The 18,215-nt window shown below is 37.4% G+C and overlaps 1 protein-coding gene across 2 annotated transcripts in view; it reads right to left on the reverse strand.

Moving 5' to 3' along the window:
• Positions 1–207: 207 nt before the first annotated feature.
• The window catches only part of Slc35f1 (solute carrier family 35 member F1), a 421,981-nt gene continuing 403,973 nt past the window's right edge, over positions 208–18,215 (reverse strand). For both annotated transcript variants that reach the window (XM_074075687.1, XM_074075684.1), the window contains exon 8: positions 208–3,436. In XM_074075687.1, coding sequence (XP_073931788.1) covers positions 3,212–3,436 — 225 coding nt within the window. In that variant the 3' untranslated portion in view covers positions 208–3,211. The remainder of the gene's footprint in view (positions 3,437–18,215) is intronic.

The raw sequence follows: 18,215 nt of genomic DNA on the forward strand, positions 1-18,215 counted from the left end.
CACAAATTACAAATGTGTTTAATTTGGCTTTTTTGAAACTATAGTTCTGAGACCCACTGTGCCCTTCCTAATTTGGAAATATTTTCTCTCTGGATTTTATTTTGATGTGTACCCAGCTATCTGCTTTCGATGCTATTTCTAGCATCCCAAGGGACCTGCTTCCAAGGTTGTCATAGTGCAGATAAACACACAAGAAACCCAAGAACCTGGTGCTTTCATAAAGCATTTATTTTTATTTGAAAACATTATACAGGCATTACATTTTGCCACAGCCAGTCCATAGGGGAGCATGCAAATATCAAAATTGGACAGTTTGTTCAACTTATCGGTGTAAATTTCTTTTTTGGTTCATATTTTCCATCTGTAGTGTCAGGATTAGTGTGCTTTGTTATGTGGCTTAACAACAGAATCCTACCCATGGGGTAAAATCTGTACTGATAGCTAGCTGGGGACTACTAAATGGTTACAAATCAAAAATAAACCCCAAACAAACAATACTACAGGCTTGTCAAAAGGTTAATAGCACAAGTTAGCAATATCTAAACTAAACATTGAAACATTTTCATGGGACACAGTGGTGCAAATTTTCCATTGCTTGGTCTACCTGGATGTGTGTTTCAGAGTTTGAAGCTGTGGGAGGGTATGACCAAGGCAAGCACTGTCCCCCGTGCAAGTGTTCACTTATATCTGGTGAGGTTTAGGAAGAGCTGTGGTTTGCTCTTGATCAAGTTTTATACAAATTGCTAAAGTCTCATTCCATGAAGAGAGAGTGGTGGTGGATTGAAAAGCTCAAATTCTTGCTGGTGTCTACTAAGGTTATGAAATCTCAGAAACTAAAACCGCTGGAGTTAATAGTGCCCACTCCCATTTCCCACCCGCTCCCAAAGGATCAATGTGTTTATACAGAAAAAGCATTTTCCTTTGTTACTTTTTGTGTGTTTTTATTTCTTTAAGGGTCAGTCTGGAACTCCTGATCTTGGACAATTCAATGTTTCCAGCCTTTCTAAATGGAGACAAACCAACACAGTGAGGTAACTCAGTGACATGAAAGTCTGGTGACAAGCATAGTGAATGATAAAGGGTTTGCAGTGAGTTCATCTTGACATTCACACTTGGTTTCCATACAATGGAGTCAATTAAAACATCCTATAAAATAATTCACATGGCAACTTTTAGCCATCAATTGATTGCAAACCTTTTGGAATTAAAATTTTACAAAAATTCCCAGTCCACTGGGTGGACTTGGAAATAGTTTCAGCTACTTGCTTCTCATTACTAAGTGTCTACGAATTAGTGTCATAAAAATGAATCAAAAAGACGAAAACATTTGGTTTAAAATAAATACTAAAAATTGCAATAAATCAAGCAAATTATGCAAACCAAAGGAATGTAAACACAAAAATAAAACCACAGTCTTTAAAGGTCTTCAGATCTGAATGGACAAAATATTCAGAGAAAGGTATTTAACTGGTTTAGAAGGCAGCAGAAAGCAGATGTTGGCAAGGTTGTTTTGATGTGATCTAGCTTTAACATTGACCTCTTCCCCCCTCCCATACACGCACATAAAATGAAACATTATTTCTGAGGAGAAATCTGCATTATCAGAGATCGGTTTTCTTCCCCTCTCCTAGGGCAGTACCACCCATCCTTTGTAGAAGGCAGGCAGATGGTATGGGCTACCTTTGCTTGCCATATTTAGGTCTTGTTCAAGCCTTGCTCTGTGATCTGTCCTCTGTAGAGACGTCACTGGTGTTTTGCCTTGATTTCTTGCTTAAGGTATATGGATTGGAATTGCCCAAAGTTTCACAACTATTTATACGAACCCTGTACACTATCAAGGATTTTTTTGAATGGTATTGAAGTCAGTCAAACTTAAAGAGGGCTTTACATACTGACACCTAAAATCTATTCTAAATTTTAGAGATCTGTGGTGCTTCTTAATTGGTATGTATGGGGGGGAAGGGACTTTTTTTCTTTTTAAGGGCAATAGATTAGATTAGTGACATATCAAAGTCTTATCAAGACTCTGCAATTTTCTCTGTATCTGTTTGAATGCTGTGTTAATATATTCTACTACTGGATGGATACCTTTTGTGACCAAAATGCCAAACTTTTCAGTGATAACATCTTTAACACTACCAAGTGACTAGAGCATTTGAGCTGTTCTCAGAAACTGTTCCACACCAGCACCTTGACTTTAGGAGGTGGTATAACCACTGACACTCTACAATAAAGATAATTTCCGTGCTGGCATATTTCAAAAAGAGGGCAGAGGACCACCATAGCTTTTCTGGTGCCTTGAGTAATTTCCATATTATCAGTAAGAAAACCTAGAAAAAAAATTTAAAAATAATTTTTAAGGAGAGGCTAGAGGGAGGGGCATGAAAAGTTTTTAAAAAACATATATAACCATAAATGCAAATGATAGTATTTCTGGGGTTCCATGAGCCACAGAAATGAAACAGTCCTTATCCTGTAATTATAGGGACTTGATTAGCAGAGTCACATGGCACAAAAGAAAGGCAATGGCCTAGAGTGATCAGAGATTGAAATATAAAAAAATTTCAAATGTTTGTTTTATATCTATTCCTAGAATAGAGAATTATATGGTCAGTTGCCCCTCCCCACAAGGGTCACAGCACAAAATACTTATTGAGCAGGCAATCCAACAGGTAACAGAGGAAACCATCAGCCACCAAGTCCCTAGGATGAGGAAACTTCTCAGAGGTGGAGCTCTTGTGGCATGTATTATTCATATAGTCTGTGCAAAAAAAATAAAGTATGATCCTTAAAAAGTGACTTGCCATAGAAAAGTGGGATTAATGCTGACTACATGTGGGTCTGGCAATAGTTCCTGTCAGGAGTACAAAACCTCCCCCTGAAAGTCAGTGTAATAACAGTAACAACAATAATACAAATCATAATAACAATACTACTTGCTTTTGATTGAAAAATTTTCACAGTAACTAATGCAGAGGGGTCGGGATCAGGACACACCCTAGCTAGGCATCTCTCCAAGTAAGGTGAGTTGGAGCCTGTGTCTCCAGTGATCTTTAGCTTGTTCCTTTTACAAGTTTTCCGAGGATCTGCTACCTGGCAGTCCACCTGTGTTAACTGCACCCAGTAAATACCTTTCTCTATGTACAATACAGAGGTGATGGGCAAACACATGGCCCCTGAGCTGTCCTCAGTGGGCAGGATGGGCCTCATCCTAGGCCACACGCACATGAGGCTCCTCTTCGGTCTCCTGGCCCAGGCTGGTGTAGGTGACTGAAGGCTCCAGCTGAGCTGTGGTTGGTAAGTCCACAACAGGTCCTGAAGGATTGCGGAACTGCTTATACACTCGGGGGTCCTGTGCTATGTACGTGGAGGTGGAGGAGTAGAGCACCAGCCCGATGAGGATGGTGAAGAAAGACAGGAGATAAAGTCCTGAAAACTAAAAAGCACAACAGCAAAATGATTGAGCAACTGGAGCAGAGCCACTGACACATTACCGAGACTCAGGGAGGCAGGTGGAGTTGCCTCCTGTTGAAACAGGCAGTTTGATGAGTTGGCTAATATTCTTGATGGAAAGTGAATTTTCTCTTCCTCAACTAGCTTGGTCTTATTGATTCCCCTTATCTTTTTTCTAGGCCCCGTGGCTAACAAGAGGAACACTTAGCTAATTGCTAATTGTCCCTAATGCCAATCTGAGTACTTAATATGTTTGGAGGGCTAGTTAAGCACAAATTAAAATATATCTAGCTACAAAAATCTCCAACATTACTCTGTAAAGAGTTGGTTGTCTATGGCCTCATTAAACTCAGAAGAAATACAGATATTCTATTTAAGGTTGTAATGAAGCCATAAACAATGAAGCTCTCGGTGATAGCTGCAGCTGGATACTGTTCTTTCACCTTAATCCAATGCAGACACTATTTGTCTTCCCAGTAGGAAGTGGTATTGACTTTGGTAACTATCTTTGCAAGATTAGATTAGCCTTGGACAGAAAAAATAGCATAACATTCCATTCCTGCCCCACTCATCTAAAAGCAAACCAAACAGGGAAGAATATGCATCATTCTTCTTCCTAAATTGCTTGACAATTCAGAGGGAGTGTGTATGTGTATTGGATAAGGATAGCTATTGATTTACATGAGACCCAAGAATTACAACTTTTGGGCATTCCTGAGTAGCTACACTGGAAGTAATTACCAGGGGTAATTACCAGTTTACCAAGGTAAAATTCAGTGTTTCCATTTCTCTTGTTTCACTAATTCATTCACTTCACTCAAGAAATAGTTTCTTGAAAAGCCTTCTCTGTATTGAACATTGAACTATGTACTGGCAAAGAAAAATGAAAAACACAGTTGGTCCTTGCCATCAAAGAGTTAGTAGTCTCAATGGAGAAACACAGTACAGATAGAAACAATACCATGTACTCAAGAAATGCCAAATCTCATTTCAGTCAATAGCTATCATTCCAGTCTTGACCACATCCTGCATCTATGGGAAATAGGGGATCAATTTTATTTTCTTATTCTATTTTTTATGTTCACACTCTAGAAGAACAACTAGCAAAAAGAAGACAAAAATTCATGGGAAACCCTGAGATCCTATAAGGTTGCATAGCTCTAATAAAAAGTTAGAAAAGCTGGTTATAATTGGTAGTTCAAGAATAGGAAAGGCAGTCTTGAAAATGACACACAGAAAAGGCATCCTTGTGGCTAAAAGTCCTTGACACAGTGTTTTTTCCCTGATCGTTTTCTGTCTGAAACAGCAAGGTAGCTAAGACTAAAGGTGATTTTCTAATTTTCTTTCTAAAGCACTCCTCATCTTGTCCTCTCCCCACACCATTCCTTTATTTTTCACAAACCATATAATAATTCCTCAGTTGGATTTACTACACAGCTTGTAAGGTATTTACTTAATTAGCTTGCAATGCTGCAGTTACTTTTCCCCAACAGAAATAAATGTGCCTTGTTCTTTGATTCATGAATTTGTTAAATAAAATGGGAGGGAAAGAAGGGCTCCAACTTTGTACTGTTGTATAAGATCTCAGAAAACCCATTTAATCCTAAATTTGCTTCCTGAAATTCTACACTCAAGAGTTTCTTCAGTTCTTCAGTTTACACTTTAGTGCACGAAATGGATTTATTTTAATTTTTATACCATGTAAGATATTTTGTTAGTGATCCTCACTTTTGAAACTCCATTCACATATTTACTTTCAAGCAAAGAACCTTGCAGGGTCTTAGGTGTGAGCCCACCTCTCTTGCTGCAGTTGGAAATAATGCGATTAAGAATGAGGGAACTTGCAGTTACCACTTGCCTTCTAACCACCAAACTGGATTCAAATCCTAGCTCTTATCCTCACTAGCTATACTTCAGATTCATGCTTCCTCATCAATCAAGTACACCAACTATGTAGAGTGGTTATATAAATTAGATAAAGCATGTGAAGTAGTTATATTGTCCTTCTTGCAGCAAACATTCAATTCATACTAGAATAATTGTTGTTATTGTTTCAGTACCACTTAAAAGGATCAACCCTTTTTGGACATGGAATCATAAGACTGCATGATAATCCATCACAAAGTGTTTTCTTGGGACACAGCTTCAGAATGATAGTTCATAGTGTATTTCCAATTTATTTCTGTTTAATTCACACAAACTAACTCCAAAATTGTTCAAAAGATAGATAGCATGGAATTTTATATGACAGAGGCATTTTGAAAGTCATCCAAAAAGTTTTATTAATTTATAGTAGAGAGAATTTTCATTTCCCCAAAAAAGGAGCAGTTAGGCAAGCATTATAATTAATCAGGATAAATACTGAGTATTATAAATGGTGACAGAAAGGTTTGGCTTATTTTTTAAAAGTAAGAAAAGATTTCATTTCCCCCTTCTTTTTTAATGAGGGGTAACTAATAGAATAATACCCAATTGTGGATGCTGCACTTACCTTGCAGAGCATCCACTTCAAACTCCAATCAAACAAGACTTTTGTGCAGTCAAGACTACTTAGCTTATTAATTGCAGAGAAATACTTATTTCTCACTCCCTAAGCCAAGAGAACAGGAGGTTCTCTAGAGTACTCAATGAGGACTGAAAGCTCCCTCTGTCTTTCAGATGAGCAAGTTTCAGTCAGAGGTTTGTGGTCTCTGCTGAGGAAAAGGACTGTTGTCTGAGAGTCTCTGTGGTCATAGAAAGGACATGCCCAGTATTTACCCTGCCACTCTGCAGTTAGCTTTGCTGCTGTCATTTCCCATCTTCATGGGTCTTTGTGACATTCCCATGATGAGAATCCCTGTGTGTTGCTTAGAGAAAGTTGACTGAGACACATGCCACTATACAGAATGGGATGGATTTGGAGCCTGTACAAAATCCTTTAACGTCCAATCAGGGGTTAAGCCTAGCTCTTAGACAGTTGGCATATCAGTGTGATTGCTATTTAGTTAATGTGGCATTCAGCATATCATTAAGGACAGACCAAATTTTCATCTTATTTCTGGCATTAAACATCAAGTTGAATTTTAATAAACTTATGACTTCAATGAACTAAAACCTATCAAGTAGAAAGATCACATGGTTTGAAAGTCATTTCAAAGTAGATTTATAAATATATCAGCTACAATATGTGAGGAAGGGAGCAATTTTTCAAGGGCAGCTTTCTTTTCTCTTGCTTGATTAGTTCGACAGCAGAGGTCAGCAGAGGAAAACAAGGGTAGTCGCAGACAGGCATAAGATAAACTAGGAAGAGACCCTGATTTAAGTTCTACTTTTACTGAGTGTGTACACTAGTGACTTGATTTGTTGGGCTTGTTTTTTATTTCTTTCCTGGGAAGTGTTCCTTAGAAGAGATTCTTTAGGACATATGCTTCTGTGTAATACAGTTTCCTGATGTCAGACTTGGATCATTTTGCTAAATATCTCTGCTTATTCTTATTAATGATGAGAACTAATTGTAATTTAGTGTGTAATGGAAACTTAAATACTTTTATCTCTTAAAGCAATGTATGACAATTTCTATATCCAAAAAAGATTTAATTGAAAAACAAAATATTATTCATGCAAGGCAGAAGGACTGGAAAAGAGTAGCCAGTGAGATTTCCTAGAAAAGGGGGTTACAGGGGAGTGAAACTTGGGGTGAAGCTCCCAATGTTATATGAGAAAAAAGGAGAGATCTAAATTTCACTTGGAGAGCCAAGAAAGCTCAGAAGTAATGAAGTGTGAAAGAGGGAGAAAATCAGGCCAAATTAGATAAGAAAAAGTTACAGCAAAGAAAACTCAATAGTAAGAAGGAAAGGGGACTGCAGAACTGGATAAACACAAAATGTTATTTTTGTTTAATTATGCCAGTTTTTGTTCTGTCTGTCTCTCTCTTAACACACACACACACACACACACACACACACACACACACACACACACAGAGCCTGTATGACCCTATTGCTGACCTATTGTGATTTGTCTTCTGAACTTGCATTCTAATAATGGACATTTATTTCTCTTATGATTTTTTTTATGATGGTGGAGATCAAACCCAGGACCTTGCACATGCTAGGCAAGTGCTCTACCACTGAACTGCATCCCCAGCCCGCATTTAGTTTTCTTGAGAGAAACTGATTCAACACTACCCTGTTTGGCTTCTCATGTGCCACAGATATATGAAGAGCAATACCTTCCAGCCCACAGGTGTTTCCCAGATCATCTATTGATACGCAGAAGAAGAAAATACAAACTACCTCACATAATGGCTCGAGGGTGATATTATCTACTTTTGCTGGCCTGCTGTTGAAAGAGGCATAGCATTTGGAAACATGATAATGCTGACACTTGAAACTTGTTTCAGAGCCGCATAAGGAGGCTACACAGAAATGAAATCAAGGACATTTCTAAGTGTTCTTAGATATGGCTTTTGATGCTGAAATATTTTGCTTATTCCATGGATATAGGCCATAATGTTTACTTTCTAGTTATTATTCAGTTTATTCTTTTAAAAAGATACTAATCTAACTAAGCCTTCCCATATTTTTAATTCTTTGGCCAAAAACATCTTTGAGGGCACAGTATGGGAATCTGCAGTTAACAGATGCTTCAAAAATCAGTGCAACCATGGGTCAGTAGAACAGCAAATGGCAGTGACTGGTCATTTTCAAGGTTATGTGGCATCAGCTGATAAATGTGGACTCAAGAGCTTCTGGGAAGAATTTCCATGCAAGGAAATTGACCAGGCGTTTATGCCTAGAAAACATTAAATTTTTAAATTAAGCTTGTGAGAACTGTCCTGAGTACTCTTTGCAAAATAAAACAAAGTGTCCCTTATTTTCCTATACTTCCCTACTGTGTAATATAAAATGCACATATAAGATTAAGTCAACTGGCACACTGAACAGTGATTTATAGATCAAAAAAAGAATAAATAAACCCAATTCTGTTTAAAATGGAAGCAAATGACCAGCTTGGAGGTCCTGGGTACCAGGGTGGTATAAAGATGCATCAGTGACTAAGTAAGGTAAAATGCAAGTTGAAAGAGTAAATCATTAGTTAAAGGTGATGCTTCTCTAGTGGAGAATCATGAAAAGCGAGTCCTTGGTGTGTTGAGTCCCCACGTTACATGTGGATTGAAGGAAGGGTCCTTTGGTAAAGTCTTGGAAGGGATGTAGCCAATCTGCTGGTGGCCTGGGGTAGGAGTGAGAAGACCACTCAGCAAGAACAATGCATATGGCATCCATGTGCTTCTCAGAGGGGGAGGACCACACCTTGAGGCCAGGAGTACAATGATTCAGATGCAGAGTGCAGAGCTGCGATAAGCTGTTGGTCAATGCTGAGCCTGCTGTAAGCTCTGCTCTGGTTAGGATCTTGTGACGAAAGGCTCTGTCTGGGTCTGATCTACTGCCACTGGGTCAATGCCAGTTACTATTCAGGCCAAGGGAACAAGACAGACCTGGCTCCACAGAAATACCAACACAAACAAGTTGATGCTGGACCTTCTAACTTTGGCTATGCGCTAAATTAACAAGATCATTTTTGTTATTATTAAGTATATTAAAAATATAAAAGCTTGACTTCTGGGTTAGCTGAACTGGAAATAAATAGCCTGGAGAGAGATAAGCTTTTTCAAATACTTTCCAACACCTCAGTTATTACCGTACTCTTGTCTTCTGTTATTTTTCCTCTTCTTTTTTTTTTTCTTTCTTTGTAAGGAAGAAAAGGTCTAACTCTTTCTGGTTCATTATTATAATATTGTTTTCTTTTGGGTTATACCATGAAAAATACTGAATGTGGGCATGGCACACAGTCTACTGGTAAACATTGAAATCAGTTGTCCTCATAAACTAAGAAAACTAGCTCCCGGTCCAGTGCCTGTTCTTTCTCCAGGGAATTCAAATCTCAAATTCGTGCTAACCTAATCATGGCAGAAAATAAAACACTGAATATCTTACTCAGAATGTTAACTTGCTTCTCTAACCAAATTAGAAAACCAAGATATTGCTAAGATTTAATACTTGGAAAACATTGAATTGGTAAAAAGAAGAGAAGTAGCAACCAGGTCCTATGCCTTTCTGTGCGCCTGGCATTGTCACCCAGGGCAAGTCCATGCCCTGAGCACAACCCCAGTTCAGTTTATGAGGCCTTCTGTTTGGTTTGCAAAACCAATTCATATGACATTATAATTTGTGCAGCCAATCCCATCTAAGACCAATAAAGGTTCTTTTACAGGCAAATATCTTCCCCTGTGGGTAATTTCACACATGAGCACAGCAACAGAGAGCTAAAAATGGATTTCCGCCATTACCCTTTATATGACAAACAGACATTTTCACTTGGTTTGATGAATTGATAGAAATCCTGTTCATGCAGATTTCTATTTCCTACAATCCAGTTTTATTTTTAAAAGACCATAATAGCTAAGCCAAGAGTAGATCAGAAGGGGCTTACTCTGTGGGAGTGTTTAATTGTAGTCTCGGTTACAACCAAGTCTATTCAATGACTCATTTATGTCACCTTTCATGCATCATTCTTATTATCACTACATAGTCAAGAAGGGATTACATTTGTGTGGGAGGCACACTGAGCAGTGGCCTTCACTCCACTTGGACTCTGCATCACCATACATCTATTTCCCTCAGCAAAATAAATGGTGCACACTGGGTTGGAGTATTATCAGAGGAAACTGAATGTAAAAAAAATCAGTGAAGATTGCTTAACTTGTAGAGTGATAGTTTTACAGCTCAACACATCCCAAAGATCACCTGTCCCACTCCAGTAGAATCAAGGGATGGAAATGGAAGTGCCACCATTCACTAATCACCCTGGTGATCCACTAGCAAAAGTTTTAGTTCTGAAGGGAAGCAGGCTTTCCTCAGGACACAGAGAAATGATTCCATTGAACTTGAAGTTAAATCTGTCACCTAGCCACTTTCAGCAGCCTCATGCTGGGGTGATTAATCCTTATTCCCATGGGAAAACTGAACTGCTACTTTACCATGGAAATGAGAAACAGTGTGTCTGGAATAAAGGAGATCCCTTAAGGCACCTTTTAGTATTGCTGTGCCCTGTGATTAAAGTTAATGAAAACCTACAACAGTCTTTTCTAGGCAGGACTACTAATGGATCAGACCCTTTAGGAGTAAAGGTTTGAGTCATCTTATGAAGGAAAGAGCCATGACCAGCTGGGGAATGCCAGTAGCCACAGAAGCTAGAAAAGGAATGACTCTTGCATACAGCCTTGGACAGTGCACAGCTCCACTGAGCCTGGGATTTAGCTGGTGAAACTGATTTCAGACTTCTTGCCTGCAGAACTGCAAAAGTGAAAGTTTCTGTTGTTTTAAGCTACCACGTTTGTAGTCATCTATTCCAGTGGCCATATGAAGCTAATAGACTCAGTCATTAGTTATTCATCCAATAATTAAGTGAGCGTAACTGTGTACTGAGTCCCTGACTATCGCCCACTCACCCATCCATTCAGTAAATACTACTGAGTTCCTATTATATGTCATGTGCTGGGGATATGGTGATAAATACAGATAACTCTACTTTCCAGTCTATTGTGTGAAACAATAAAAATAAGTTGAAGGAGTTAATCTTTAATACAGTTTTGGGAAATGCTATGAAATAAATAGGTGATAGGCTGATATGAGAGAGTTTAGTAGAAGCTACTTATCTAGTTAAGGAAAGTCTTCTGTGAGACATGAAGGATCAGGAGCAGCCATAGGAGGATCTTGGAGCACAGAGGTAGAAGTACATCAAAAGCAGAGACCCTGAGGAACAGGACCTGGCTAATTCAAGGGCCCAAGGATAGTTAATGTTGTTGATTTCTTATGCTTAATAGTGATTTCACAGTCAAATGCTTACTCCGTACCCATCACTGTTTGATGGAATTTATATTATTTACCTTTTTATTAGTTTACATTATTCACTTCTTATTAGTTAATGAAGAAACTATTACTATTTTCTCCCTTTCTAAGAGGAGGTCATTGGAGCATAGTAGGGTCAAAAGTGACTGTTGGAGACAGACAGGGACAATGTTTCTTTGGAGGTCAGCCAGGCATGTACATTTTCTCAAAATGCAATGAGAAAGAGATGTCAAAGTGTATTCAGGAGAATATCATCTAATTTGTGTTTTATTTTATTTAAAAAAATTTTTTATTGTGCTGTGTGGGGATACATTGTGGCATCTACAAAAGTTCTTACAGTGTATCAAATGTATCATACTTGAATTCATTCCCTCCACCATTCTCCTTTATGTCCCCCTCCCCCTCCCTCATTCCTGGAATAGTTTCAACAAGTATCATTTTTTACATTTACATACATGTGTACACAGTATTTGCACCATATTCACTCTTCTACACCCTTTCCCCACATCTTCCCTCTTCCCACTGGTACCAACCAGACAGGACCTGTTCTGCCCTCCCATTCTCTGATTTTCTAAAAGAGAAAAAAAAAAAAAAACAGATGACATTTTTGTTTAAGATAGATACACAGGGAGTTTCCTTGGACATTTCTATGTATATAGGTATTATAACCTGAATTGGTTCATCTCCTCTATTTTTCTTCTTTGTATGTTAGTCCCCTTCTTATGGTGATTTCAACACGCTTATATTTTATATTCGTTCTTGTATGGCAAGTACACCAACCATAGTCTTCTTCTTAGTTTCTTCTTTTACCCTACTCCTCTCTTATGTGGCCTCCTCTTAGCATGACCTATTTTTCTTATTGCTGTATTTTTATTAGGTCTATATTTCACATATGAGAGAAAACATGCAGCTTTTGGCCTTCTGAACCTGGCTAACTTCACTTAAGATGATGTTGTCCAGTTCTATCCATTTACCTAAACACAACAAAATTTTATTCTTCTTTGTGGCTGAATAAAATTCTGTTATATATAAATACCACATTTTCTTAATCCATTCATCAGTAGTGGGGCAGCTTGGCTGTTACCATTACCTTAGCTATTGTGAATAGTGCTGTAATAAATATGGGTGTGCAGGTGCCTTTGCTGTAACCTAACTTACATTTCTTCAGGTATATCCCTAGGAGTGGTATTGCTGGATCATATGGCAGGTCTAGTTTCAGGTTTTTGAGGCGCCTCCATACTGTTTCCATAGTGGTTGTACAAATTTACATTCCCACTAGCAGTGTATGAGGGCTCCTTTTTCCCCACATCCTCACCAGCATTTGTTGTTGTTTGTGTTCTTGATGTTAGTCATTCTAACAGGAGTGAGGTGGAATCTTAATGTGGTTTTGATTTGCATTTCCTTTATGGCCAAGGATGGTAAACATTTATTTATTTATTTATTTATTTATTTATTTATTTATTTATTAACTATTTGGACTTCTTCCTTTGAAAAAGCTCTGTTAAGTTCACTTGCTCATTTCTTCACTGGGTCATTGATTTTTTTGGGAGAGTTTAGTTTTTTGGGCTCCCTGTATATTCTAGTTACTAATCCCTTGTCAGATGTACAGCTGGCAAAGATTTTCTCCCATTCTGTGGGCAGACTCTTTAATTAAGTGAACATTACTTTTGTTGTGTTGAAGCTTTTTAATCTCATATAGTCACATTTGTCTCTTAGTTCTATTTAGGTAGTCATTGTTTATGCCTGTTAATTCCAATGCATCCCCTACTGTTTCCGGCACTAGTATCAAAGTTTCAGGCATTATATTAAGGTACTTAATCCACTTTGAATTGATACTTGTACAGGGTAAGAGACATGGATCTAGTTTCAGTTTTCTTCAGGCAGATATCCAGTTTTCCCAGCGACATTTGTTGAAGAGACTGTCTTTTCCCCATTGTATGTTTTTGGTGCCTTTGCAAAAATCAGGTGGGTGTAACCATGCGGATTCATATCTGTGTCTTCTATCTTGTTCCACAGGACTTCACATATATATTTTTGTGCCAGCACCATGCTGTTTTTATTGTTTTGGCTCTGTAGTATAGTTTGAAGTCAGGTGTTGTGCACTGATTTTTTTGCTCAGTATTGCCTTGGCTATTTGCAGTCTTTTGTGCTTCCAAATGAACTTTAGGGTAGATTTTTCAATCTCTGTGATGAATGTCATTGGAATTTTGATGGGAATTACACTGAACATGTAGATTGTCTTTGGTAATATAGCCATTTTCACAATAATGATTCTACCAATCCATGAGCTTGGGAGATCTTTCCATTTCTGTTGTCTTCTTTGATTTTTTTCTTTAATGGTTTATAGTTTTCCTTGTAGAGGTCTTTCACATTCATTGTTAAGTTTATTCCTAGGTATTTCATTTTTCTTGAGGCTATTGTAAATGGAATTATTTTCCTATATTCTCAGTCTGTTCATTGTTTGTATGTAGAAAGGCTACTGAGTTTTGTAAATTGATTTTGTATCCTACTACTTTGCTGAAGCTGTTTATGGTATTTAGGAGTTTTTTGGTAGAGTTTTCAGATCTTTTAGGTATAAGATCATGTCATCTGCAAACAGGGATAGTTGGACTCTTCCTTTCTAATTTTTATTCCTTTTATTTCTTCTTCCTGTCTGATTGCTCTGGCTAGGAATTCTAAGACTGTGTTGAATAAAAGTAGAGAAAGTGGACACCCTTGTCTTGCTCCTGACTTTAGAGGAAATGGTTTCAGTTTTTCCCCATTTAATATGATGTTGGCTATAGGCTTGTCATATATAACCTTTACTATGTTGAGGTACATTCCTTCTATTCCTTGTTTCATCAGAGATTTTTATCATGAAGGGATGTTGAATTTCGTCAAAGGCTTTTTTTGAACCTATTGAAATAATCAGGTGGTTTTTCTTTTTGCTTCTGTTAATATGCTATATTACATTTAATGATTTGCGTATGTTGAACCATCTCTGCATCCCTGGGATGAAACTGACTTGATTATGGTGTATGATCTTTTTGATATGCTGTTGAATTCAGTTTGCCAATATTTTATTGAGAATATTTATATCTGTGATTATTAACAAGATTGGCCTGTACTAATTTGTGTTTTAAAAGGATCACTTTGGCTACTGGTAGAAGATTAACTGTCAAATGGAAGAAGTAGAAGCCAGAAGACCAAAAGACTATTTTAATGGTCTAAGATAGTGATGGTGGTTTAAACTAAAGATGTCAGGAGAAGTAGAAGAAAATCTGTTTGGAAGAGGGCAAATGAAATGTGGGAAATGAAGAAGAGAGAAATTAAGACTGAATTTCAATTACTGAAGCCAACTGCTTTAGGGTACATGATTCTATATTTCTCATGGTACACTTATTTCCATGATTATTTCCTATATCATATCTTTTATTAACAGGGATTACATTTGTCTTCTATAGTGCCAATATAAGCAATGTGTTGTTATAGGTACAATTCCTACCAATATTTACTCCATAAATATTTATCCAGAAAGATTCCATTCATCTCCTTCTTGCAGCCTAAGAAGTGTTCTCAGAAGAGAATCTTACTTAGGAACGAACATGACTATCACTTTCTTGGTATGAAAGTCTTGCTTAGCAAACAGAATCACAGTCAATCTCTTCAGAAATATTTTCCTATGTACCATCTCATTTCATTTTCAAAACACTAGTCCATCAGAGAAGCATGGAAGACCACATCAAACATTTTAATGCTGAGGAAGTGGGAGGTCTAGCAGTGAACTTGGGTCTTTTATCCTGTGGTGAAAGCTAACAGTGCTTGGAACCTTGAGATTTCAACTCAAGTCTCCTCCCACTTTTCTAATTGTTTGATTAACAGCACTACAAAGTAATTAATTATTTTTGTTTCCTCCATTCTTTATACTCATACTACTATGAGCATCCCATATTTCTTTTGCATAGAGGAAGGACCATTCAACATATATTGGAACCTTAATGGATTATTGAACTAGAAAGCTGTTCTTTCTCAATTCATAGAAATAAGCAATTATCAAGAAATATTATTATGGATGGGGGAGAAGGAAACCCTCAACAAAAGAAAGAAGAGCTTCCTACAACCATATCAGAATTCTATATTTCCTTCTCTTTCATGTACCTGGTAGTGGCAGGAAACACAGAAAAATGAAATAAATGAATGAGTGATTTATTTGTAAAGAATATTATGATATAGCAGCTGTCAAAAAAGAAATCATGTTATGGTTTTATGGTTAACTTTTTCTAAATTAGCAGTTTGGGATCTTGGTAAATAGCTTACATCTTCTAAATAGCCCTCAAAAGTCACTTTTAAATTCAGAATATCATGCAGAAACACAGGCCCAGAATTTTTGGCTATTCCAATAAAACCTGGCAAGGCCATTGTTAAATTTCAAAGTATTGTATCATCCTTGAAGTCCATGGTGAACTATAAAAAAATGTGAGACATTTAACAGCACTTCTAATTTTCCCCTTTAAATTAAACTTTGTGTAAAAATAAAATAAAATTGTCTGGTGTCTTAAGATTCAAAAAACAAAAGTGAACTTCAAGTTCTGCTACTATTATATAAATACATCTTCCCCTCAAAATCTGGAGGTGTCCCCTAGGTCTGACATCCATGAACCAGTATGTCCATAATGATCTATGTTTTTCTCTATATTTTTGAGGAAGATGAGAATGGCGACGTATCATCAAGCTACAACAGACCTGTAATTTAGACAACACTTTCTTCACTGTCAAATTAGCCAGTGTGCATAATGTCTTCTTTTCTTTGGACAAGTCAATTTGAGAATATGATTATTATTACCTGATATAATTTCTCGTAGGGTGCACTATTTGTACAAGATCAATGGAGAATGCTCTCCCTGTTTCCAGATGCCTTTTCTTCCTACATAGTTCATTGTTCTATGTAAGATAAGGCTTTAATATTCTTCCCTCTCACATTTTAGTTCAGGTTTACTGGTTTGTTTTGGTCCCCTGCTCATAGCCTTCATATAAAATGAAACCTATAAACCATGGAACTGAAGACATTTCATGGCCTTGAGTGCATGCCACTGAAATCCTTATAACAAAACAAACAGATATGGCCTTAGATGCCACTAAGAGCTTAAATATAGGGCATGCAACATTCCAAAATGGAGTGGAAATAAGCACAATTAGCTTTGAAAACAAGTCTGCAGATTTGAAGTACAAAGAACTTTATAACATTTTGTGTATGGCTTTTCCTTTCAGCAACTTTATGAAAACTTTCTGAAAGTTTATGAAAACTTTATTTTGCAGAGGAAATGGTTGGGTCCTGGAACTGAAGACTGGGGAAAAGTTTCAAGGACAGCTAAAGTCCACACCAGGGGTAAGAAAACTAACAAATCTGGCAGCTGCCTGGTTTTGTAAATAAAGTTCTATGGGGACACAGTGAAATACATGTCATAGTTGGTTAGTTGTGAAGAGAGTGTATGGCTTGCAAAGCCCAAATATTTACAGGCTAGCCCTTTACAGAACAGTTTTGTTGACCTTGGTCTATATCTATGCCTATAGGTATAGATACATAAGCATACTAGTGATAATGACATGAATAATAAATATGAATATTAGATGTAATTTTTGCTCTTTAAATAAATTCCTTAGCAAATCCTCAACCTTTACTGTAAATTCATTCTTCCATAATCTCATGACACTGCATATAGTTACTATAGCATTAAATTGATTTTCTAATCTCAATAGTCCCTTAAAATGTTCCTTAATGAATCAATCAATCCAATTAGAGAAGATATCATAGCAGTGGTTTGTAATTGTAAGATTTAAATTTTTTGCGTTTCAGTTGGTTTCATCAACTTGAGACATAAAGATCCACATCGATGGAAAGCTTTTTAGCTGCTCATGTTCAAATTTCTAGACAATGTTTAGCCTAAGAAACTGAAAGTTAATCTTATTTTCGTTTTCTTTCTTTCTTTTTTTGGTGGTACTGGGTCTTGAACTCAGAGCCTCATGCTTCCTAAGCAGGTGCTCTACCACCTGAGCCACTCTGCCAGCCCAAGAAGGTTAGCCTTCAATGCTTCTTATAAAAATAAACTTTGATTCAATAAATATTACTGGACATCTACTATACGAGGCACTGCACTAGGCACCAGGGAGACAGCAGAGAAGAAGCCATGACCCTTGTCAGTTCAGAGCTTAGTACTTACTTCCTACATAAAGTCAGTCCTTTTGTTTAAAGATAGGTTGGTTAATCATTAGCAACACCACCAACAACAGGTGTTGGCGAGGATGGGGGGTGGGGAAGGAACCCTCTTACACTGTTGGTGGGAATGTAAACTAGTACAACCACTCTGGAAAAAAATTTGGAGGCTACTTAAAAAGCTAGACATTGATCTACCATTTGATCCAGCAATACCACTCTTGGGGTTATACCCAAAAGACTGTGACACAGGTTACTCCAGAGGCACCTGCACACCCATGTTTATTGCGGCACTGTTCACAATAGGCAAGTTATGGAAACAGCCAAGATGCCCCACTACTGACGAATGGATCAAGAAAATGTGGTATCTATACACAATGGAATTTTATGCAGCCATGAAGAAGAATGAAATGTTATCATTTGCTGGTAAATGGATGGAATTGGAGAACATCATTCTGAGTGAGGTTAGCCTGGCTCAAAAGACCAAAAATCGTATGTTTTTCCTCATATGCGGACAACACAACAAGGGCAAACACAACAAGGGGATTGGACTTTGATCACATGATAAAAGCGAGAGCACACAAGGGAGAGGTGAGGATAGGTAAGACACCTAAAAAATTAGCTAACATTTATTGCCCTTAACGCAGAGAAACTAAAGCAGATACCTTAAAAGCAAATGAGGC

This window comes from Castor canadensis, chromosome 1 (assembly GCF_047511655.1).
Source record: "Castor canadensis chromosome 1, mCasCan1.hap1v2, whole genome shotgun sequence".
Lineage (NCBI taxonomy): Eukaryota > Metazoa > Chordata > Mammalia > Rodentia > Castoridae > Castor > Castor canadensis.